Source organism: Diadema antillarum, unplaced genomic scaffold, assembly GCF_040938485.1.
Source record: "Diadema antillarum isolate AM-2024a unplaced genomic scaffold, OU_Dant_1.0 scf00000095, whole genome shotgun sequence".
In the NCBI taxonomy this organism is placed as follows: domain Eukaryota; kingdom Metazoa; phylum Echinodermata; class Echinoidea; order Diadematoida; family Diadematidae; genus Diadema; species Diadema antillarum.
The window spans coordinates 322169-346646 of NW_027270984.1; the positions used below are offsets into that span (position 1 = coordinate 322169).

General features: G+C 40.0%; 1 protein-coding gene across 1 annotated transcript in view; it reads left to right on the top strand.

The window, feature by feature from the left end:
* The window catches only part of LOC139718528 (catenin beta-like), a 67536-nt gene that overhangs the window by 37444 nt on the left and 5614 nt on the right, over nt 1-24478 (top strand). The window contains exons 2-12 of the mRNA XM_071629999.1: nt 12830-12881; nt 13575-13730; nt 16088-16211; nt 16825-17078; nt 17677-17915; nt 19186-19387; nt 20012-20156; nt 20822-20925; nt 21755-21961; nt 23826-23957; nt 24262-24384. Of these exons, the coding sequence (XP_071486100.1) occupies nt 12867-12881; nt 13575-13730; nt 16088-16211; nt 16825-17078; nt 17677-17915; nt 19186-19387; nt 20012-20156; nt 20822-20925; nt 21755-21961; nt 23826-23957; nt 24262-24384 (1701 nt within the window). The 5' untranslated portion in view covers nt 12830-12866. The remainder of the gene's footprint in view (nt 1-12829; nt 12882-13574; nt 13731-16087; nt 16212-16824; nt 17079-17676; nt 17916-19185; nt 19388-20011; nt 20157-20821; nt 20926-21754; nt 21962-23825; nt 23958-24261; nt 24385-24478) is intronic.

The window sequence follows — 24478 nt, forward strand, 5'->3', positions numbered from 1 at the left end:
GTTTTGTGAAAAAAATGATCCGTTCTTAAGTTAGGCCCTATACTGCATGGGAGATTTAACTTTCTTAATCATTTTAAGATCCACTTGACCTTTGGCCTTCGCCCCCAAAGTGATATTTTTTTCTTACTCCATTGAGAAGAAACCCTGGAAGTGTGGTGAAAATCGGTTCACAATTACCATTACGATCCGCCATGATCAAAACAGCCGCCATTTTCCTGTGGTTCTTGGCCGCTTAAAGCCACCATACATAGGCGATGTCGGCGGATTGTGCGCTCACTTCAGTAGGGAGTGCACGTATACCAGGCGAATGCGTGCGCGCCGATGATGCTCAGCGATCGACGAACGAGTCTCGGTACATCGCTGTTTTCTAGTGCATCTGACAATATTTGTGGTTGTAAATTCAATTTTGTACGCTGCATTTGATCTGTAATGACGGCGCTAGGAAGCTGAAACATGTAAGAATACCGTTAAACAATTTTTATGATCAAATTATATTGTTGTAGGGTCACAATTGTCTTGTGCCCCTAAACTCCAGGCGGGCTTTTAGTGACCTTATCACTTGTCAAACGGCGGTCCATACAGCAAGAGAAGCTCGCCAGCTGATCAGTGCGTGGTGGTTCATGGGATATCACCCTGGCATACGGCGAATGAGGTACCGATAATATAGGGCCGTAAAGTGCACAATTGCCGGTAAGTGGAGGGAAGAGTGTGTAAAGTGTCTGTGAGAAAGGGAAATTTATATGAAAAATATTCTACCGTATACAATTTGCTTACATACACAATACTATGCACGTTTTCAACATAACACTACGCAGTACCAATGCAGTGCCAGTTCAGTGGTTCTGCACAGCAGAGTGCCTGTCATGTCCGTGTGTCAGTGGTAGAGATCGTCCAGGCCGTGTATATGTTAGCATGTAAATGTTGTGGTGATGTGTACAGAAGCCTACCTTGTTATAATGTTATAGAGGAGTCTAACTGGAAACTTGCAACATCAGTCAAGATGTTTCTAAATTATGATGAAAGAGGTTGCTGTCTTGACCGAAAGATTGGTCTGTATCTGGTCGTCGGGGATATGTTCTGCGGAGACTACGTCTGGCTTCATTAATCATGGATCCTCTCCGGAGGAGGAGAGCAATAACGTCAAAAAAATAAAAGATTCCTCCGGACAGACGGATCTTTCTGTCTAGTTGCTGTCATGCTTGTTTTTTGATATATGGATTAGAACTAACAATGTGAACATTGACCACGACGTTGACTTGCAAATGCTTGTAGAAAATCTACATGGATGATGCCCTGAGATGGTTCTGTTTGACCAAAGAAGATCGGTCGATCTTGTTGTTTACGTTGTTGGGTTGTTCCGTAGTAGAGTTCAGAGAGTACAGTGTGTGTCTGGCTTCATGGGATTCCTTAGGAGGAGAGCCGTACTAAAAGTAAAAGAAAAAAAAAATACCGACGGGTAATCATAGAAAATTGCCCCAAACAGATGGATTTTTCTGTCTAGCTAGTTAACTGTAAAAGTGGATATTTTCGCGCGACTAATTTTTCGCGCTCAGCTGGGTAGGAAGAGTTTCACATGTTTTTAATTCCGCGGAATCAAGACATCAACTACTGGAACACATGGCAAGCAAAAATATTTGCGTGCTTTCATTTTCGTGCTAGTTTCTGGTTGTGCGAAATATAAAAAAAAAGCGATAATAATAAAAGGCGACAGGCCACGCCCTTTATTAGGATCTCTTTGTTTCACCTTGTTTTTGGATATCTCGGTCATTTCAAAACCGATTTTCATCAAATAAACTTTTGATTCCCCTTAGAATTGTGTGCTCTTTGACATCTCATAGGGTGGTTTCTGAATATCTCGCAAAACATTGAAAGCTAAATCCTCACCTCAACCAGAACTGTACAGTCCCTTTAAGCGCCTCTAAAAGTGTCCTAAGCAACTCCTATTTTACCAGCAAACAGCTTACTTTTAAACTATACAATGTACATGTATACATTCCATATCTAACTCGTACGTACCCGTTGTGCACTTGCTCATTTCCAGGTTAATCCCATGGTTTTGAAAAGACGTGTTTCTAGAAGTTCATCTCCATACCCCCCATTCCTTCGTTTTCGAAACAACCTTTGCATGGCACATTGCGCATTGGCGAAAAAGAATATGCTTACATGCATGACAGTCGCGATGTTTTTAGCCCTTGCACAAGGCCCCTTTGCTGTGTAGTGGCGAGTGAAAGGGTTTGAATAAAATGCGCCCAGCAGAGAGCGATCAAGTGCCACATGATGTCGCGCAGCAAGAGTGCCTGGTCAAAAGGCTACACTGCTACCGGCTAGTGCATTGGATTTGCACAGGTTTCAAATCTGTCGTGCAGAACAGTTGTCATTCTCAGATTCCTCGTGACCGAATCAGTTTCAGTCTTTAATTAGGACAGAAGAGACACCAAATGTTCAAAGACAACATATTCTGTTGTCAATATTTGGACTACATCTGTATGTATTCAAATAGAAGCAATTTTTAGTAATTAAATTGGAATTTGGATTCTACCCCATACAAGACCCGAAATCCTATCATCCACAGCCCGAACGCTTCACGTTCGGGCTGGTTGCAGTTACGGCAACCCCAGCACGGATGTGTCGGGTTATAGGGCCCGGGGTTAGCATTTGGTGTTTCGTACGTGGTTGGTGGTATTAGACATGAACTTTAGCCGTAAAATTTGAATTATTTTAAGTTTGAACACATACGGATGTAGTTCACTTGTTGATAACTCACAATGGGTAAAATTTGGTTCCTTCGTAGTCCCTTATACTGTCCAAATTGATGATTTTTTTTTTTTTTGGTGATTTGGTCAAAAGTAAACTGTAGTACCAGACTAGCACAAACATAGAGTAGTAGTACGACAACTATTCACTTGAAGGCTTTGGAAACTGTGTGCATGCACTGGCAGTTCAGCAGTTATCTGCATATTGACGAAAATCCAATGTAGTGTAGCCTTTTGATAAGGAAATATTTTTACTTTTGATATGGTGTTACTTTCTGGGCGAGCAAAGGAGTAAGCCCAGCCAAGCACAACAGCCCAACCTCGAGGCGTCTCATCATTCTCTGCTGGGCTCAATTCTCTCGACCCCACTTACTCGCCACCATGCAGCGAGAGCTCACAGGGCCTTGTCAAAGGCTAAGTTCAACATGATTCTTTGTACCATATCAGTCACAAACAAATTATGTATATTCATGATTATAAAATGGGTTCAAGAATGTAGCCAATTGGAAGCGCTGAAATGAGTCACTTGTGAGTGCATTAATTTCTCACTAACATGCATGGCCTGACGTCACAATGTTTACACTAGCAGTGCGCACTCAATCAGTTGTTACAAGTGCTACTATACGTGCTGTCAATCCTGTAAACAACTTCTAGTTCGGGCTGCCGGCCGGCCTTTCTTGTGCATAACATGTGGCGTACGTATACTCTTATACGTACAGTACTTATATGTGCGGGATTTCCGAGTGTGACGTGCGTAAATGTTTGGGACGAACATCTTCGGACATCTTGACTTTTTGACTTGAGCGAGTGCTACATGTAGCTGACTGGTATTGACCCACAAAGGTACGTGAAAAATGCTGTTAGTTTTCGACCCATTTTATAAAACAAATGATGCACAGGATTATTTTGTGTGTGCATCATTAGTATAGTATAGCACATGCCCAATGCCACACAAGACAAAATTGTTTGAAAATGAACAGCAGAAAGGAGATAAACACACACAAAAAGAATAATGTCTTTTCCAGACCAATGGAACATTACAGTGTTTATGTAGATATTAAAAATGTATAGTATCATCGCCAGCGTATTGCTGGTGAAATAGGGCATTTTTAGAGGTGGCTGAATATATTTAAATTTGATTTTTCTCATCGTACAAAGAACAAAGAAAGCAGGCTATTTACTCGGGGCGCTCCCACAGTACAACTGTATAATGGAGTGCCCTGGGGTTACGGGACTACAATGTACATGCCTAAACACAAAATGGGAATTTATTTAATCATCAAAATCTGTTTTGAATTCGGAGAGATGTTAGTATTTACTCTTTACTTCATCTATGGACTTGATGTATCTGTCATGATTCATACTACTATAACACACTGACCAGGGCAATGATTGCTCTCATTAAGTTGGTAATTAACTTCCTGAAAAGAAAGCTGAACTAAGCTCATATATTTTACTGCTTTGCCTGCATATGAAAAGAAAAATCAGGAAGACAAGTAGCAAGTAGTACAAGTTTTTCTATCCTTTAGTGAATTGTATTCTTGGTTTTCTTCAGTCACATTTTTCCTTAGCTGACTCAAATTTAGGGCCTACTGTACATGTATAAATCATTCCACTGGAACTGCATGCAGCGCTGAAGACAAGATGTAATCATCATTACCTTTGAAATTAATAATCATAGAATGTATTTTGCAAATAAATTATATTAAACATGCCAAGTACCCTCTGTCTAGAATGCAAGAAAAACATGCAAAATATACTTGTAGCTCAGATAGCATGAGAGAGCATCTAGAACCTTAGAACTTCCAGGGCCCGCTAAAGGGCCCTGGACCCCGGCCGCAAGACTAACTTGTAACCAAATGCTTTGAGCAATTTAGTGTGAGACGGGGTAGGGCTCCACATTAGCAGTGGCCCTGGAACCACTTAAAATTGTTGTTGGGCCACCGAACTTTCAAAAAGGTTATCTTTTGGTGGCACGATAGGACAACTTTGTAGATTAAAAATGTATATTTATGTTTCCTCCTATTTCGGGATGCGAAAATTTCAGATTTAAAGACTTTATTGGCCTGAAAAGTGGGCCTCCAGAGTAAGAAGGTTTACGTGGAGTCCTTTTGGAGGTACAATGTAAAATGTTCATTTTGTAATGTGCAGTTTGCGTCAGATTCTTTCTTTTCGCAGTTAGACAAGGCATGAGAATGGTTGGGTAAACATTTTGATATAGCAGCATTATTTAAGTTATTTCAATTTTTAGCAAACTCAGAAATGAGAAGTCATACTAATTGCTATGATTTGATTTGCCTATAAGACCTGTAGTTGCGCTCTTGAGACCCATTCATATGGCCATTCAGATCATGCAATTGACAACACCTATTTTTACAGAATTCTTTTAGTTTTGTTATAAAACTCTAGAATTATGACATAAAAAATAATAGGCCCTACTTGTGCTGTGGTAGGTGTATTATGCCTACATTTCTCTTCTATTTCTTTGTGCTGATATGGAGCACAAAGGTAGGAAAGATAAAGACTTGTGACAAATTTTGTAACATCAAGAAAGGTGACCTACATACTATATTACCAGGAGTTTTGTGCTCATCGGTAATGATAAGTGTCCTGTTTGGGTGACGCAGTTTGGAAGTTGATGAGGACAAGATGCAGAATATTGTCAGAGACTTGATTGCCAATATTCAGGACAGACGGCCAGCAGAAATGGCCGCCGTAAATGAGCTTCCGTCCTGGGTGTCATTTGTTTGGTATGTACTCCCTGCTAATTTGAAATTGTAAAGGGCAAAGTTGAACAGGTTCAATTTCGTAGAAATGACCAAATCAGTCAGTTAAGTCCACAACAATGGGAGAGGGAGAACGGAGTTAAAATGAGCAAAGTGGAATGAGTATGGATAGTCTTGAGAAGTAGACCTTGTGTCATTTTAGGTGTCTTGCGTACTGCACACCATACAGTATACCTATCACACTGTGGTACACACACTTGTACAAGTCAATGTATGTAACGTACTACAAGTGTACATGTTCTTGACTGTTTGCAGGATTTGAAAACTGTGAGAAAGGACAACTAGACCAGAATGAAAGTGTGAAATCAATTTCAAAGTCATACTAAAGAACTTTGTGAAATAGAGTTACATTTGTATCTGAAGCGAGCGTAGCACAGCCCGAGAGAAAAACCAGTGATTGATTTTCAGCTGTGGTTAAGAGTCTTTGTGCAAGAGACTGTGTGTGTGCTTTTAGACCTAGGGGTCATTGTGAAACCCTGTGTGTGGGAGTTGATGTGGCTTTTGTGTGTATTTGTACAGCATTGCTATTCATACCAAAGGAATGCACTGGTGTGTCTCTCTCTCTTGTATGGCCCCATGTACATGTATATAAAGCGCAAGTGCATGTAGCATGTCAGTGGGCGTGCAGGTTCACACACACTGTGTGTATTGAGTACATGGGCATGATTCAAGCTGGGCTTTCTTGATACCCTTTATGGGCGAATCGTAAGCTGGTTGCCATGCTGAAAAAAAAAAAAAATGTGGATTGATCTCTTTGTATGGATGCAAGTAGATGATGTCAGTCGACGGTAATGTCGGATATGGTAGCACCGTGAATTGCTAATGAGAGATGAGGTTCATCCTGAGCGATATGTGATGCTGGAATTTTATTTCGGCAATTGATTTATGGTGGGCAAAAAAAAAAAAAAGAAGAGGAAGAGTAAATATGAGAGCCGTTGAGTGCGTCTGCTATTGATCGCTGTTTGGCTCGTGACATTTGCACAAGAAAATGGGAATGGGGAGTGAAGTGGAAAGAATGGCCCGGTGTTCAAATGGGTTGTTGATTTTTGTTCGTGCCATTTTCCTCCAAAATAGACAGTGATCAGATTTGCGGGGTTTTTTTTTTTGTGTATGTGTGTGTGTGTGTGTTATTTTTTCATATTGCCATCAGGCTCAGCATTTTATCCTCCATTAGCATTTCCTAGGTTTATTGACACTGTGTTGTGTTAAATGTTGCATTTGTATGTATCTTTCCCAAAGTCACTGTGGCAGATTTATGATACGTATTGAAAGATACATTGTATTTAAATTAATTTAGTTTTATTCAGCTCTCTGTTTGTGTACAACTCATTGACAGACAAAGGTTGAAATGAATGAAATGAACTACTGTAGAACTCCCCTCTTTATTTTCTTTTCTCTCTCTTTAAAAAAAAAAATACAATAAACATCATACAGTCTCATTAGTACCATTACCATGGATGCAAAAGAGAATCTCTTGCTCATGTGTTGCAAGTTTTGAAAGCATTTATCTCACTTGCATTAATGGACACTGTACCATGATATGTCGTCTGTCTTGTATACAATTAGGGCCTACATGTATGTACATGTACAAGATGAGGAAATATTTCACCAATAATTAGATAAAGCAATCAAGAAAGAAAAAAAATGTTTTGAAAGTGCTTACAGTAGTCACATGCATTCCATTCAGACATACATTTTAAGCAATTTGTGATTGTAAATTAAATTTGTATAATTCAGTATTTTTTCCCCCTTTTGCTACATGGGCCAAGAAGGTGCAATTACCAGGCAATGAATAGCTTTGAAAAAGAAAGAAAGAAAGAAAGAAAAAAAAAAGACGTACAGGTTGTAAACATTGTGCACGCAGACACCTGTGAAGTTTTACACACACAGGACAGACATACATGTAGCAGATGAATACTTGTACAAGATAAATAAAACAGTTGGTGGTACAGCTGAGCTCATGAATTGCAGCCACATTTTGTGCTCTTCTTGGATCATGTTTTTGTCAGGCGCAATCATTGGTTAGGAAGAACCCTTTTAATCAGACCCTTTCGAATAGATTCGTTGATTGCCTGTGAAGCACACCAAATAGAATCATGGTGTGAAGTGTGTACTTGAAATGAGACAGAGATTGGTCCAATTAATCAATCGAGCAAAGTGCTTGTACTTGCACAGTGGGTTGAGGCAGGTGCCAGCAAAATAATATTTCATGCAGTGATTCCTCACCCTGGAGTTGATATACTGACATTGCACCTGTTTTTTTTTCTCTCTCTATCCGTTGTTGACCATAATAGAACACTGTGCAGTGTGTGTACAGTATGTATGTATGTATTACTATGTGTGTGTGTTTGTTTGTTTTCTAGAGATGGAACTGTACTAGAGATGGAACTGTACTCTAGCATCATTGTACTACAGTGCTGTAATTGAATCAGCAATTGTAGTGGTGATATTATGTTCATATTGTTTTATTTGCAGGGAATGTCTTTATTTTCAAAGCGCTGTAATACAGGAAATGATAAAGGAACATGGAGCTGAACCCATCAGTCAAAATGACTTAGTTGCAAAAAAAAATAAAAAAAAATCACTAATTTATTCTCATTACACTGCTGTGTAATATGATTGGTGAGACTGAGGATGCAAATTGTATATTCCTACCTTTGACAACTGTGCCCCTCCTGGAGGCTGGACATGTTTGTTTTCATACTAGGGGGCTTTATTTGTTTGTTTTACCCATCGATATAATTCACAAAACATCCATATTTGTCATGAGAAAAGAATAATCTGCTTTTTAATTAGGTCTTCAGGCAGAGCACTGTCAGAAAACCAACCAACCAACAAACATACAAATCCCTGAAGAATGGTTGATTGTGGGACAAGTACTATTGCTTGATTTGGATGCCAAGTATTAATAACATCACTGGGGTGACAAGACCTTGTTTTTAAAATTTGGGTGAAAAATCATGTTTTGGATTAATTGCCAGATAATCAGTCAAGTGATGTCCTATCCAAATCCTAGCTGTCTTACTCCCAAAATGAAGCCACCACAGCATGCCAAAAGAAAGGCAATCCCATTTGATTTGGCTGCATTGTTTTTTTGCTCTCCTACATGTAAATATTTGACATTTTTTGAGATAATAGATGAAGATTTGTCGCCTCAACAGTGATAAACAAATTATTTGAAACATGTTGAATGTTCAGTGTATTTTTTGCAGAATTTGGGGGGTTGTATTTTAGATTCATATCTCAAGATGATGAGGAATTATTTACAGGTGTGAGACATGCATCCACTCTTGCAAGTTAAAACTGCAGAGAGTGAGATGTCACGATTACCCTTCCATTAACTGCCAGTGGGTTTTATTAGTCCCCGCATGTACGGCTTGCCGAGCCGTGACAGCTGTCTCGTTGCCGAATTGTGACAAACTGCCGACCAGCCCTCTGGAATGACATGCAGGGCGGGCATTAGTCTCCCGATGAAAGCCTCTCCGCACAAGTTGCCCACCAACTTTGTGCAACTGTCTTGCATTTTACTACAAAACTGTGATGCCCTGGTAGCACAATTTTTACTCAGTCACCATTGGGAGGTGCATCGCAGCACCAAACTTGTGTGTGTTTGATGCAGGGCTCTTGATCTATAACATGTCCAAACATCTGGCACACATTTCACAATGCAGATTGCATCAGTAAATCAATCCTTTTATGCCTGTCTTTGAATTTAAAAAAAAATGCAATTCGGTGATCGAGACTGCTGGTCATTGTAGAGTTCAGACCAGTATTCATGGAATTGATCAATTGATGATCTCCAGCAAGGATTTTACATAAATCTGATTTATTGTTGCTTGTCTGTATGATGAAAAGTACATTGTATGCCAGATTTTTAAGTGGTGAATTTGTAAGAAGAAGAATTGGACAGTTTCTGATAAAACAATTCTTCAGTGTACATTGTATCTCTTTATGTTTGAAGGGAAGAGGCTGCAAATTGTAGTAGCCAGTGGCCAAATGGAATGGGTTGGAATTGATGATTACTCTTTGCAGATTGGAGGGGGGGGGGCGGTAATAATGTTGTTGGGCGAGATTCGGATTGGTGCTGGGTTGAGGTGGGAGAATGGGTAGTCTGGGTAATCAATGGAAGGGCAATGTGGATTTGTTCATGTTGTGCTCTGCGAGGACCAGCCGCGTCTACGGGAGCCCAGACTAGCTGGTGTCATGCCCTCTTCCAATCCGTCTGGGCGAGGGAGTGATTGACATTGTCATGGAGCTTGGAATTCTACTGGAGGGGGGGGGGGGATATAGGTGTCTGGCGATGGTGGTGGTAACATTGCATCGCCCCTCCCCCCACCCCAGCATATTCTGGGCCAATGAAAAATGACTCGATGTGACAGGGTCAAGATTACTCATACCTTTGGTATTCCACCTTTGGTGTGTGTATATTCATCTGTGCATGTTCAGTACACATTGTTATCCTCCACATCTGTGAACCTTCCCTGTATGTTCAGAGTTTAATAAGCAGACATTAATAGTGTGCAAGACTTCAATTTTACAGCACACCATGATGTGTTGAGCTATGTCTGATGGACTTTCAAGGCTCTAGGTGGAATGTTTAAAGAGATTAATAATATGCAACATTTTCACATTCCAATTGGATGCAAGTTGGCTGTGATTCTCCATTATAAAGGCCTAGTCATGTAGGACTACATGATTTATTTCGTAAACTGCCATAAATGTATGCAGACAGTAAGAACATGAATGGCAGTACAGGTATTACAAGAAGGGGGTTTCGTTTATTGTGGTTTTTTTATTTGGCCAAAGGTACATTTGTAGTGAAGCTCTTTATCCATTGAGTTCTGTGGAGAAGTTGAGTGAGAAATAAAAATGTCCTGAACACCCACCTTTTGAGGAAATCTGAGTGATTTTAGAGACTTTCATCTAGAAATTTCTTCTACCATTTATAGAATATTTTAGAATAATGTCATTTAGATGAAATCATATTGTACAAGTCACGCAATAAAGTTGATGTTGGAGATAATCTTATAATCAGTAAAATATATAAGCTGCCTGAGACAAAAATGGGGGGGGGGGGGGTGAATTTCAAGGAATTTTCATCCAGAAAGATTAATTGCATCTTCAGGAAGTACTTTTAAAACCTGCGTCATGGTTGAAGTGATTGAGAGCACCAATTGAGACACGATTTACAGTTTTCAATTGCACTCTTACAGATTGACTACAGATTTAATGGGGGGGGGGGGTGTCTTGCAGCTTTCATTTCCTCAAAGTCTTGTCGCATCAGGATCAGAAAGCTTCTCTCTTGGTTTGAGACAGAGGATTCGAGTGGGCATCTGCATTGTAGAGTATACTACTGTATAAATGTACGTAAAACTGTATATGTGTGATTTTATACATTACCTCAGTGAGTCACTTGGGTGTGTTCATTTGTGACAATAATGTGTTGATGTGTACATTTTGAATTTTGTGTGTGCAGCAATAGGTACATGTACTTTTGTACATGTATACATGTACAATGTACTAATAGTACATGGCATGTATTTGTTTCAATATGTTTTTCTATTTTCATACATTCATGATTTTGTCTGCACAAAAATAGAAAGTAAATAATGATAGAGAATCATCAAAATTCTTGTGGTATGAGTGTTTTCATGATTGTGCGTGTGTGTGTGTGTGTCAGAGTTTTTTTAAGAGTTGACAAAGTAGATTTTCTTTCTCTTTGAGGAGAAACAGAATATTTGAGGAATTGAGGAACTTGAGGAAAAACAACAACAACAAGACTATGCCAGTTTCATATCCCCGTGGCTGTAGTATATGAAAATCATGAGATTACAAGTGCTTATCAATCATGAATGAATGCATTTCTATCTGGTGGCGATTTTAGTGTTGCGTTACCAGAGATGGTGCGTACAAGCTGTAGATTTTGCTTAACTCTGCCATGTATTTCTTGACTTTGCAACTGAAAGCATGTTATCACACATTATGTAGACCTATACAGTATATGGCTGAATGGTATTATGTTTGTTAGGTATATTTTTTTCTTTTATGTGTTTTATCCTTATGGAATAACCTCTAATTATTCTGCTCATATAATTAATTGAAAAACCATGTGTCTATGAATGAGACTGCATCCATCCCAGCTGCTGAGGTCATTGGGTGGTAACCACACTTAGAAAATTCATTCCATTCCCCACCATGCAATGATCATTATGGTACAAGTACCCTATATTGAGTGTGCTGCTTGTGTACATGCATGTACGCTGTACATTGTATGTGTGTCTGTGTGTATGTGTCTATGGAGTATGAGTCACCCACCAATGTACCTAATGTGTATTGCTTGCATGTGTAGGAGACCAGTATGTGTTGTCTAGAGACTTCAACATTTTAAACAGGCTGAGAGGTATTGGGAAAGAAGGGGGGGGGGGGGGGGGGGAGGATACTTTGTGCTCTTTTGTACCCGGAGAGTTCACTGGAGAGGTGCTTTGTACAGATACAATGGGATGCGGTGAGCAGAGTTGGGCGCAACATTGTTCTCTGTGTTTATCCACTGTAAGAAATTAAACACAGGGTTACAAGTGTACATAAGTATGCCTGTTACTACAGTGCACAGACTTGGTTTGCAAGGTATAATGTTACAATACTTATTGCACATTTGTACAATACAGACATTATACAACTAGGCATGTAGACATGTACAACTAGGCAGGTTTACTTGTAGTGCAATGATGCTGGAGTTATAAATTGGTGTTATCATCTTGCATTCAATTTGCTACTTATTTGTACATAACCAGGTACATACACATGTACTGTAAAACCAGAAATATTCGCGGCATGAAATTTTTGCAAATTAGAGTTGATGCCCTTTTTCGCAACATAAAATTTTGGCGAAATTCTGACTGGCATTCAGTACATACACACTGTATAGTGTAGACAAGAACTTTCGCGTGTGCATTTCAATTTTGCGAATCTTGGCGCCTCGCGAAATGCGTGCATATTTCATGCACGTACACATTTCTGGTGTCTATGTAAAATCATTTTGAATCCATGCCAAGAAGTATATTTTTTGTCAAAACTTGAAATCAACTCTAAAACTTGAAATCAACTCTTACTCTTCAGAAATCAGTCGAGTATTTTTCGTCTTTTTTTTTCTCAAAACCATCTCCATACCATGCTCAAAGAAGCTGAACTTTCTTCTTGTCTCTCTTTCTCTCTCTTTATTGTATGTTATATACATATATGTGCCCACACTTTTACATCTTAATATATGCATGATATCATTTTCTTTTTCAGAGTATTTTGCGAAGAGGAAACATAGGAATACAGCACCATGGAACAAGCTAGGGTGAGTACATGTCACATGTACACTGTAGGTGCCTCAAGACTCTATTTCCCCTAGTGCACCGCGCAACTAAAATTCAGTGTTGGACCAGTTAAATAATGAATGGACATCTGCCTGCATGGAGTGCATGTTTAATGCACTTTTCCCCAAGAATGCTCATTCGGAGGGAAAAGGGATAAAGATCAATTGTAATGTCTGTTATTAATAAACTCTGAGTGCCTACCATGTCTGATGCGTGTTTGGGAGTTTTTTGGTCGATGAAGAGTTTGCATTTGCTGTGATTGCAAATTAGCATTTGCAAAGTTTGGAATTTTGGTGTTTCTCGTTTTGGTGAAAGTGACAGATCATGCAATGAATGTAAAAGACATCAAGGGATTAGGGCTAGGGATTTAACATAAATGAGAGAAAATATGTGTGGTTGACAAACTTAGAAAAGATGACCGAAACTAAAGGAATGTAAAGAGCTAACCAAAGTATGAGGGCTTTAGTATGTTGGAGGAACTCATTTTTAATTGTGTTTCTTGAAACACGTTTGTAATCGAAAAAAACATCCAATCAGGAATGCAAATAATGATGAACTGACAAAGTTTGATGGACATTAAAGAGATGACAAACGGAAAAAGTGTCTTGACCATTTGCCTCAAATCATAACATTGATCTAATTTGATTCCCTTCCCTCCCTTTTGCAACGTTCAGTACAACACCCAGCAGCCTGTGAACCAGCCGCAGAAGGGGTACGGCGGCTCCGGTCTCCAGGACCTTCCCAAGCAGGACCCCATGCAGAACGCCATGGAGTGGCAACACCACGGCTACGGCATGGACTCTGGATTCCAGAGCAGCGCCACCTCACATGTGAGTCCGCGATCCTTTAATTGATAGACGCCTGCGCTTGTCAGTTGCAGGCTCTTACTTTCGGAATCACAGGACTAATTCATTTCCGAGCATTGCAGTCATAGTTCGTTGCAATGATTCGAATCAAGTTAATATAGCAGCAGCAGCAGCCTGAAAACTACAATTCATATGTGAGTAATTGAGGTGTTACGATGTCTGTTGTACTACTGTAAAAGTGGAAATTTTCGCGAGATTAATTTTTCGGTCTTGGCCAGGTACATTGGGAAGATGAATTTAGCGTGTTTTTAAAGGACAAGTTCACCTTCATAAACATAAGGATTGAGAGAATGCTACAATATTAGTAGAACACATCAGTGAAAGTTTGAGGAAAATTGGACAATCGATGCAAAAGTTATGAATTTTTAAAATTTTTGTGTTGGAACCACTGGATGAGGAGACTACTACAGCTTGTGAGTCATATGCGTACAACAGTATAAAGAAAATGTAAAAGAAAATTCAACATATTTTCGCTTTCTTCGCATAATAAAAGAGCTCTTGACTTGCCTCTTTCTAGAGGCAGGGGGAATAATATTGCCCATAACATTTGTCGGTAACGAGTCAGGGGAATGTGTACTTTTTTCAAAACATGGAATTTTGTGAAATTCTCTTTATATTTTCCTTATATTGTTGTACGCAAGTTATTCATACACTGCGGTAGTCTTCTCATCCAGCGGTTGCTGCACAAAAATTAAAAAAATTCATAACTTTTGAACGGATTGTCTGATTTTCCTCAAACTTTCAATGATGTGTTCTACTAATATTGCTACATTCTCTCAATCCTTATGTTTATAAAGGTGAACTTGTCCTTTAATTCCGTGGAATCAAGGCATGAGCTACTGGATCTTATGGCAGGCAAAAATATTTGCATGCTTTTAGTTTCGTGCCAGTGTTTGGTTGTGCAAAATGCATGAAAATCTCCACTTTCACAGTATGTCGATGTGCAATTATTGCAAACAACTGATTGAAAGGGAGTCATAGGACTTTATTATTTCCTCAGAGAAGGAAGATTCTTCATTATGCAGCTAGTCTTTGTTACAGGAAGAAGTTATTAATTGTTGGAAATCCAGCTCATCTCATAATGGCCAGATCACATACAACCAGCAGAGCCATAGAAACCTCAATTTGATATCTCTGAGTGAATTTACTGTCATTAAAGCTGAGGAATGCTGTCTTGAAGGTTTGTCTGTGTAATACATCAATCTTCACCTGTGCAATAAAATATTTACAGCTGTAATTGTGGTTACATATAATCACATATCAATTTGGATTTTGATGAGAGAGATAAATTAGGTATAACGAAGACCAAACACAAATAATCTGAATTGATTGTTGGTCGTGACTCATCAGCTTGGCATTCAAGTGCCAATATATCTTGTTGCAATCCACTTCTGAGTTGGAGCTTTATGATCAGTGAGGGTAAGCTCTGATCGGGTATTTTACATAATCGTTTGCATAGCAATGAATAGCCCTACTAGAGTCGAACCCTTCGCTCTTCATATCTAGTCGGGCAAAGTTGATGGCATGTGTGTGCATGTCACTGTCTCTCATCAGTTAAGGTGGCCATAGTTTGGATTTTTGCGATAATGATGTCCACGACATCAGCCCTTGTCTGTCATGCCTGTACCTTGAGATCCCATGACATATTGTTTTGTCAGTGATCACTTCATTGGAATGTCATATGTATGCTTTATCTCTCTTGTGAGAGGAAGAATGTGTGCATTAACAGACTTTGGAATGTAAATTGTATTAAATTTCCACATACTTCTAGTCTAGTGAGAGGAGTGTCATCTAAGGCTATGTAAATGTTTTCACTGTACAAACTTCAGATAATCATTTCCTTGTAATGACAACCTTGATATGATGCAAATAATGTGATTGACTTGACTTTAGTCAGAGCCTGAAATATGCAGGAGTCTGGGACATGTGAAATTTTAGTTTATACCACACATTCAAACCATGCTATCAGCAAGTAAAGATCACTGAAGAATTTTAACACCTATGTAATCAGATCTCTACCATGTGATTAAGTTATGACAGTTACTGTGTATGTACAGCTATGATAGATATCTGTTTGTCGTCATGGATTGAATCACTGCAAAATTTGAAGAAAAAAAAATGGCATTGCTACACTCATGTATACACTTATATAATTGAATTACATGTATGCAAGCTGTTTGACTCATTTTTTGAAAGGTGGATGACTTTGGAAATAAAAGAGTAAAATTGCATCTAGAATACTCATTTTCCACTGACATCACGACGAGAGAAGCAAATTGGGTAAACATGTCCAATTTTCACCCGTACTTTGACACCCATAGGCGCCATCTGTTAGCAGCAAGTCGCGCCACGATGATGGAGGTGAACTGGACAGCGCCCAGCCGCAGGACATGTTTGACTGGGACGCTGGCTACGGCCAGGCATACACACAGGAGCAAGTTGATGGTGAGGAAACGATGTCATTTTTTTTTTTTTTTTTTTAAGAAAACATCTTTATGTAATGTTAAAACACTGTAGAGCCACATAGCCATCTATCAGACACTATCTGCATTGAGTTCAAAATAAATCAAGTGTTGAAATGTTTTGTCTAAATACTGTGAATGAGATGTTCAACATGGTATTCCTTCTGTGCTGAAATGAGGAAAATTGTGTAGTTTTGACATACTAACATACATGTACATGTATGGACATTATTTAAGTGTAGTGATTTTCTTTGAAGCACCGATGAAGTGCACGGCACAAAAGCTTTTTAAGTGTACATGAAATTACAAGACAACAAAAAAATTAATTCCCTGTGTATTATAAGACTTTGTATCAACCTGCAGGATTCATTAATGCATATTACATATTTGACAACATGTACCGATATGTATAAGTCATTGCTTATGATAATCTGTATATCCTTAGTGGTATGTTCCTTTATTCCCTAAAATGCTCAACTCCTTGTAAAATTCTCCAACATCTGCATATGTGATTTGCTTGTGTAGTGCTAAATCATGTGAGTATTGTGTCTTTTATTGAAAGTATTTCCTTCCATTTGTCCCTTAATATCGTGCAGAGATGAACCAGCAGCTCACCCAGACGCGCTCCCAGCGCGTGCGGGCGGCGATGTTCCCCGAGACCCTGGAGGAAGGGGTGCAGATCCCCTCCACCCAGTTTGACCCCGCCCACCCGACGGCGGTCCAGCGCCTCTCGGAGCCGTCCCAGATGCTGAAGCACGCTGTCGTCAACCTCATCAACTACCAGGACGATGCGGATTTGGCCACCCGCGCCATCCCGGAGCTCACCAAGCTCCTCAACGATGATGATCTCGTGAGTTGTTTCTCTGTCTGTAGTAGCGGGTGCTGCCATGGTGCTAGGTCTTACGAATAGTGTCATCATTCTCGGACCAATACGCTCTGCCATGTTCATGTAGTGTTCCCCTAACAGTTGGCAAAAGATGATCTTGTTTGTACCGTGTGGAAATTACAAAAGTGCTGCCAATGTTTCAGTGTGTTCTCATGTGTGTAGTACACATAGGTTTTGTGCAAGGGACACTCATGTTTGAAATCTTGTTTCATTTATTTTGAAGCTTGTTTTTCAAGTAATGAGGATTTCCTTTGATGGCTCTTCCATTTCTGAATAAATTGCAGAGTATTCATCAGTGTGAACTTGTTCATTAAAACAAAACTTTATTGGCATCCCCTTTGGGATAATCAACATGTCATCCAATTTACTCTAAATTTGTGATTTTTTCTCGGTAGTACAGGAGAAATGTATGGATGAGAGGTATGAAAGTCCTTTCATGTCCACCTTACTGGAATTGTTTTACACAGTGTTCATTTTTAGATTGATGAGAAATAGCGTGAATCTGGAATGATGTGAATTTTTTGTATCCATGCCTTGTATTTGCTTGTGGTGCCCTCTACAGGTGGTTGTGAACCAGGCGGCCATGATGGTCCATCAGCTCTCCAAGAAGGAGGCCAGCCGCCACGCCATCATGAACTCGCCACAGATGGTGGCCGCCCTTGTGCGGGCCATGTCCAACAGCAACGATGCGGAGACGACGCGCTGCGCGGCCGGCACCTTGCACAACCTGTCCCACCACCGGGCGGGGCTACTCCAGATCTTCAAGAGTGGGGGAATCCCCGCCCTGGTGAAGCTGCTCAGGTATGACCATCTTTTAAAAGGGATTGTACAGTTTCGGTTGAGACCTACACTGTAACTTCAGATTTCTAACATTTTTTGGTGAGATAATGAGAAACTTTTTATGAAATATGAAAGAGCATGTGATTTTAAGAGGAATTCAGCATTTATTTGATGAAAATTGGTTTTGAAATGGCTGAGATATCCAAAAAAGAGTGACCCTAATAAAAGGTGGGACCCAGCTTTTATTACGATCGATTTGTTTTACTTTGTTTTGGGGTGCCTCAGCCATACCAAAACAGAGTTTCATCAAATAAACTTTAAATTCCTCCTAGAATGGTATCCTCTGTACTATTTCATAAGTGGTTTCCTGGTATGGAAAAAAAAAATTAAAAGCCAAATTCTCCTCTCCACCAATACTAAACTATCCCTTTAATCTGTCGAGGATGGGCTGATATTGCTAGAACACATATTTCCCATAGACACCTACCCGAGTATAATCTGGTATTGTCTTCAATGGCTTAAAGGAGTGGAAAAAGGCTAATAATGATGATCTTGTATGCTCCTGTCTCCCATGCCCTATGTCTTACAAAATTGTGTTTGTGTTTCAAGTTGAGATGACCAGGGGGGCATTTCATGAAGCAGTTTGGTCGGATATTTTTCTGACAAACTGTTCCAAGGTACTGAAATCCTTGCATCTGGGGGGAATTTCATGAGGCATTTTGTCGGACAAAGTTGTCAGACAAATTTGCTCTCAGCCAATCAGATGCAAGGATTTCAGTAGCTTGTAACATTTTGTCAGAAAAATATCCGACCAAACTGCTTCACGAAATGCCCCCCTGATTGGCTGAGGGCAAATTTGTCCGACAACTTTGTCGGACAAAATGCTTCATGAAGAATACAAGTAGAAGAATACAAGTTGAAGTTGTGTGTCTTCATGTTGATCAAGTCAAATTTCTCCTGATGCCTGTACATATTTTAGTGTCTCTGCTGCTGAAAGGTACAAGAACATTTTGTGGTTTTCACATTGTGTGAATGTTTGTCCCTCCTCTCCTTTGTTCATCTGTACATCCTACGTCCTCTTTGCCTTCTGTATTACTACCAGATCAACTAATTACGGGTACGTGGAACAAAAGTTCCAGTTTTGACAAGTTATATGTGTCTGTGGTCTCTGCCAAGTTACATTCATCATTGACCAATATTTTGCAGCTGCTGTTCACCACAGTTTGTGAGCAGAGATTAAACCATGTTTTGTGCAAATCTTTCACCCCTTCCCCCCCCCCCCCTCCTGTAGCTCGTCGGTGGAATCTGTGCTCTTCTACGCCATCACCACCCTGCACAACCTGCTCCTCCACCAGGAGGGCTCCAAGATGGCCGTGCGCCTGGCCGGTGGCCTGCAGAAGATGGTGGTGCTGCTGTCTCGCAACAACCCCAAGTTCCTGGCCATCGTCACGGACTGCCTCCAGATCCTGGCCTACGGAAACCAAGAGAGCAAGGTATAGTGGAGCAACTGCAGAGACCATTCACAATATGAAGTACATAGTCTTTCCTAGAATAAGATCGCACTTTTCCCTGATGTGAAAAACACAGTCTTTAGCCAAAAAAAAAAAAACCCAGGAGAACAAAATGTAGTGCAATAACTGTAGAGTCCATTCAAACTTGCAATATTGCAACATATTTTTTTCCCAGCAAAGATCAGAAGAGTGAGATATTGAGTGACGGGTGCTGTGTTTCACTCACACTCGCAATGTATTAACATTCTTTATAATGTGAATAGACCACACTAACAAGGTATGATAGAACAACCACAGAGCCTCTTCACACTTGTATTAAAAGAAATATAAGTACTTTTTTTGGAAATGAGGAGATCCGGGTGCCATAGAATAATATTAAATGGCTATTTCATACCAGTAAAATAAGAACTCAAAAGGGTGCTAGGCATAGTAGGTATCTCCACTGATTTAGTAGAAATAGTAAATCCATAGTGACCACAGACATCTTCATTCTTGACCCATACTAAAATGCATATGAATTATGAATTGTTATATTATATTTATATTCTTAAATACAATTACATAATATGTATAACATGGAGAATATACACTTCTTTGCCATTTCAGCTGATCATCCTGGCCAGCGGTGGACCTGCGGGGCTCGTTCACATCATGCGAACCTACGAGTATGAGAAGCTCCTCTGGACCACCAGCCGGGTCCTCAAGGTCCTTTCCGTCTGTCCCAACAACAAGCCAGCCATCGTAGAAGCAGGTATGTTGCGCTGACATGTAGAATGAAGAGTGTAACTCTGGATTGTTTTCATGATGTCATCATAACTTCCCGATCCTTTTCAGTCCATTGGGATAAAGGGATATGTACCTCAGATCACCTCTAATAGTGCACAGACCATGATGACATCTGCAAAGAACTGTGAAACAATGCAGAAGCATTCTTTATGGCGAAATTGACAGCATTTGACAAGGGTGTATTAGGTTCATCAATTCTAAAGAGATTATTTACACTTTATGTTTGTAGATTAAATGCACTTTGTTTTTCCAATTAAATGTAGTATTCTTTTTTGGTATGTGGCAGTTTCTTGTCTGCCTTCTTTTTGTCACCTTATTTGCACTCATAAGTAATGATTCTAGTCACGTGTGTACTAAATTTATATTTCCCCCAGAAAAAAATTAATACAAAGTGTTCATATGTTTTGTTTTGTTTTTGTTGTTGTTGTCGTCTTTTTTTTTTTTTTGGGGGGGGGGGGAGGGGGTGTGCCGTGTCAAGAGTTAGTAAGGAGTCAAAAAACAGCTCTTGATGATCAAGCTTTAGTCCTGAAAGTCGCTGACAAGGTATATGGTTGTCTGAGACTAGAATATTGTTTGTCAAAGCAAAGGATACGATAACATGCAAGTGCTCCCATCTGTTCTCAATTCCAGGCGGCATGTCGGCCCTCGGGCTTCATCTCGGTCACCATAGCAACCGCCTCGTCCAGAACTGCCTCTGGACCCTCCGTAATCTTTCAGACTGCTCGAATGGAAATGTAAGTATGCATTTGATGGTCTGTCATTCGTGGAGTAAGAAGAAACAGTAAGACAAATACAGGAGATTGCAACCAAGGGGGAGATTGTGTTGTATAAGTGCAGTGGAAAAACCGAACAATCAGTGCAAAAAAAAAAAAAATTGAGCAAAAGCTGATTGATTGTATGACAGTAATGGCACCTTTATTGTCATTGAATCATTTGGATGTGATATCTCATTAGCACCTTATGCATTTGCCATGTTCATGTAACCTCGATTTTTGCATGCATTATTGTCTCTGTGCCTTTGCTGAGCAGTAATCATATGTTATCCATGAACAGTCAGTCCCCCGTCTTATTGCTCCCTAAAATGCCCGAAACCACCTGTCCGCATTTTTATAGTTTAATGCTTTACCATTTTTATTGTTTTCATATGGAATATATAATTATGTAGTTTAAAAGAGGCCAAAGGTCAATAAAAGTATGTCAGAATTACTTCTGTGACACACCAGTCTCTTCATATAAAGTCTTGATAGGCTTTCAAATAAACATAACTTATGATAGACAAAAATAGGCATGCCGTGAGCAATTTCACATCATGTAGAAAGTTGTGGAAATGAGAGTAATATTGCTGTTCCTTCTAGGAAACAGTAGGTCATCATGTACGGAATCTTCAGTTGTTCACGTTATCAGAGTCTCCACTTTACTATGGGGTCCAGGTGGGAGAATCTCCCGTTTAAGAGATTCTTGGGGTTAGAGTCTCTGAAGCCGATAGCAAGATATATGTACAGTAGATGCGCCTATAATCTTCAATAATTTCTCATCGTGACGTCATCTCCTCTGTCCTGACAGGATGACATTGAGCCGCTCCTCCAGATGCTGGTGCACCTCCTGGCATCGAATGACATCAACGTGGTCACCTGCGCCTGCGGCATCCTCTCCAACCTGACCTGCAACAACGGTCACAACAAGATGGTGGTCAGCCAGCTGGGCGGCATCGAGGCCCTTGTCCAGACCATCCAGAAGGCCGGAGACCGGGAAGACATCACGGAGCCGGCGGTCAGTTCTCAGCTATTATTCTTTCTGTTGTGTCTGTGTGTGTTTGTTTGTCCGTAGCAGTATTGGTCTGGATCCTTTTTATGCCTCCGCAACAAAGTGGCCGGAGGCATTATGTTTTCGGGTCGTCCGTCCGTCCGTCCGTACGTCCATCCGTCCGGCCGTCCCGTTTTGTTTTTGTCAATATCTCAAGAACCGTGTGGTGGTTTTACATCAAACTTGGTATGAGGGTATATCCTTGGGGGATAATACTTTGTGTGGATTTTAGGGTCACAGGGTCAAAGGTCAAAGGTCACAGGTTATTTTGTGAAAAAAAATTGAAATTTCATGTTTTTCTCCATATCTCGCAAATGGTTTGAGGTATCTTCATGGAACTTAGTATATATGCTTGTACCGATGGGCAGTGATTATCTAGGGAAGTTGGGGGTCATGGGTCAAAGGTCAGGGGGTCAAAGGTCAAGGTCAACTCCTGAAAATATCACTACTTTCCTTATATTTATGCAATGAATGAAGGTTTTTTTTTTTAAAACTTGATGTATACATGTATTACCCAATATATATTCTGTTGGAAGTTTTTTGCCAAAAGGTCAAAGGTCAAAAGGTCAAAGGTCAAGTGAAAGTGCTGAATTGCACTTTTTCCTCCATATCTCAAAAGTAACTCAAGGTATCATCATGAAACTTACATATTTATGCATGTTCAACCTAACAGTGATTCTCTTTGGAACTGTGAGGTCAAAGGTCAAAGGCCAGGTTTAGATAATGCTATTCTCCCATTTGATACTGAAATTATACTTTTTCTCAATACCTTTGAAAAATTACTCAATGCATAAACTTATAAAAGGGTCAAAAGTCAAGTAAAAATCATCAGTTCCCCAAATACCTGCACTCTGACATTTTAATCATTCATCCAATTGAATCTAGTTCTAGGAAAGTGAACATTCAGCACATTTGTGTCAAACCTGTCATTTTAATATTTTGCCAATTGTTTGAAACTGTCATCACACATTGTCAAGACATTGTACTATAGACCTATTAGGAGAACCATGCATTATGGCGGAGGCATATCAGTCGCCATAGCGATATATCTAGTTTAAGCCTTGTTGTTGTTCTTTAGGTTTTTTTTTGGGGGGGGGGGGGTGGGGGAGGGAGGGAGGGGGAAGGATCTTACCATGCATTGATATTGCTCAGTATTTGGTCGTAATGGGAATACTTAAGGTCAAACTAGTCAGAATCTTACTGCAGGCACAACAGAAAATGAAAGCAATAGAAAGATAGAAGATAGAAAGAATCAGTATTATCTCAGTAATTGGAATTTCTAATTCTTTTTTTTTTTTAATGCCTCCACCACAAAGTGTCGCCGGAGGCATTATTTTACCCTGATGTCAAATGTCCTGCAAAGTGTCTGAAGCCTACAAGTGACATGATGGATTGTGAATTCATTTTCATGATTTGTTGACCACATGATTGTCACTTGAATTCCCATAATGGTTACTTTCTATTTATCACCCTCCTCTTTTTGTAATGAGTTGCAAATGGAAGAAGCTTGCACAGGTCTTACCCTGGGATAGGTTCATTCTGACAATACTCTCATGAAAAGATCACAATTTTAAACAATTCATGTAATAGCAGGATGATCAGTCAACATAGCAGTTGTGTTGTTTTGCCTCAAAGTGACATGTCAATGGAACTTTATGGTTGCGCTTTGTTCCTGGCTTGTTCAGATGCGAAAATCGCAAGAATAGCACACAGAGTGTCTAGTGATGATTTTCTGTGTTTTGTCCACCATGTGACCTGAAAGAGTGACAACATAACAGACATATTACTGTGTAAGTACAATGTATTCTCACATTTCTTTATCACTGTACAGGTCTGTGCCCTGCGCCACCTGACCAGCCGACACCCAGGGGCGGAGCTGTGCCAGAATGCAGTGCGTCTCCACTTTGGCATCCCAGCCGTCGTCAAGCTCCTCCACCCGCCATCCAAGTGGCCTCTTATCAAGGTGAGGGGTTAGAAAATTTAGGTGTTATTTGTTTTATGAAAAATGTATTAACCCTCATTTGCAGATGATGTCATGAACAGACATAGATCAATGGCAGCCTTGTACAATTTTCTCACTTTTCAGCTCTATCTTGGTATTAATTATTTGGTTCCTGGTCAAGAACCAATGATGTGTCGATTTTACTGCTAAGAAAAAACAAAAACAAATGAAGCTGTAAGAGATCAGAGAGAGAACACAGATCTCAAAAGGTTTTAACTGTCAGTGGTGATGTGTTCCTCCTCTTTTTACCCCTCCATCCTGCCAGGCAACTGTTGGGCTGGTGCGAAACCTGGCCCTGTGCTCTGCCAACCACGCCCCTCTCCGAGAGCAGGGGGCACTCCACAGACTGGTCCAGCTCCTGATGAGAGCTCACCAAGATACACAGAGGGTAAGATTGTGATTGCAAAGATTATCACTAAGGCGATGATGATGATGATGATGATGATGATGATGATGATGATGATGATGATGATGATGATGAT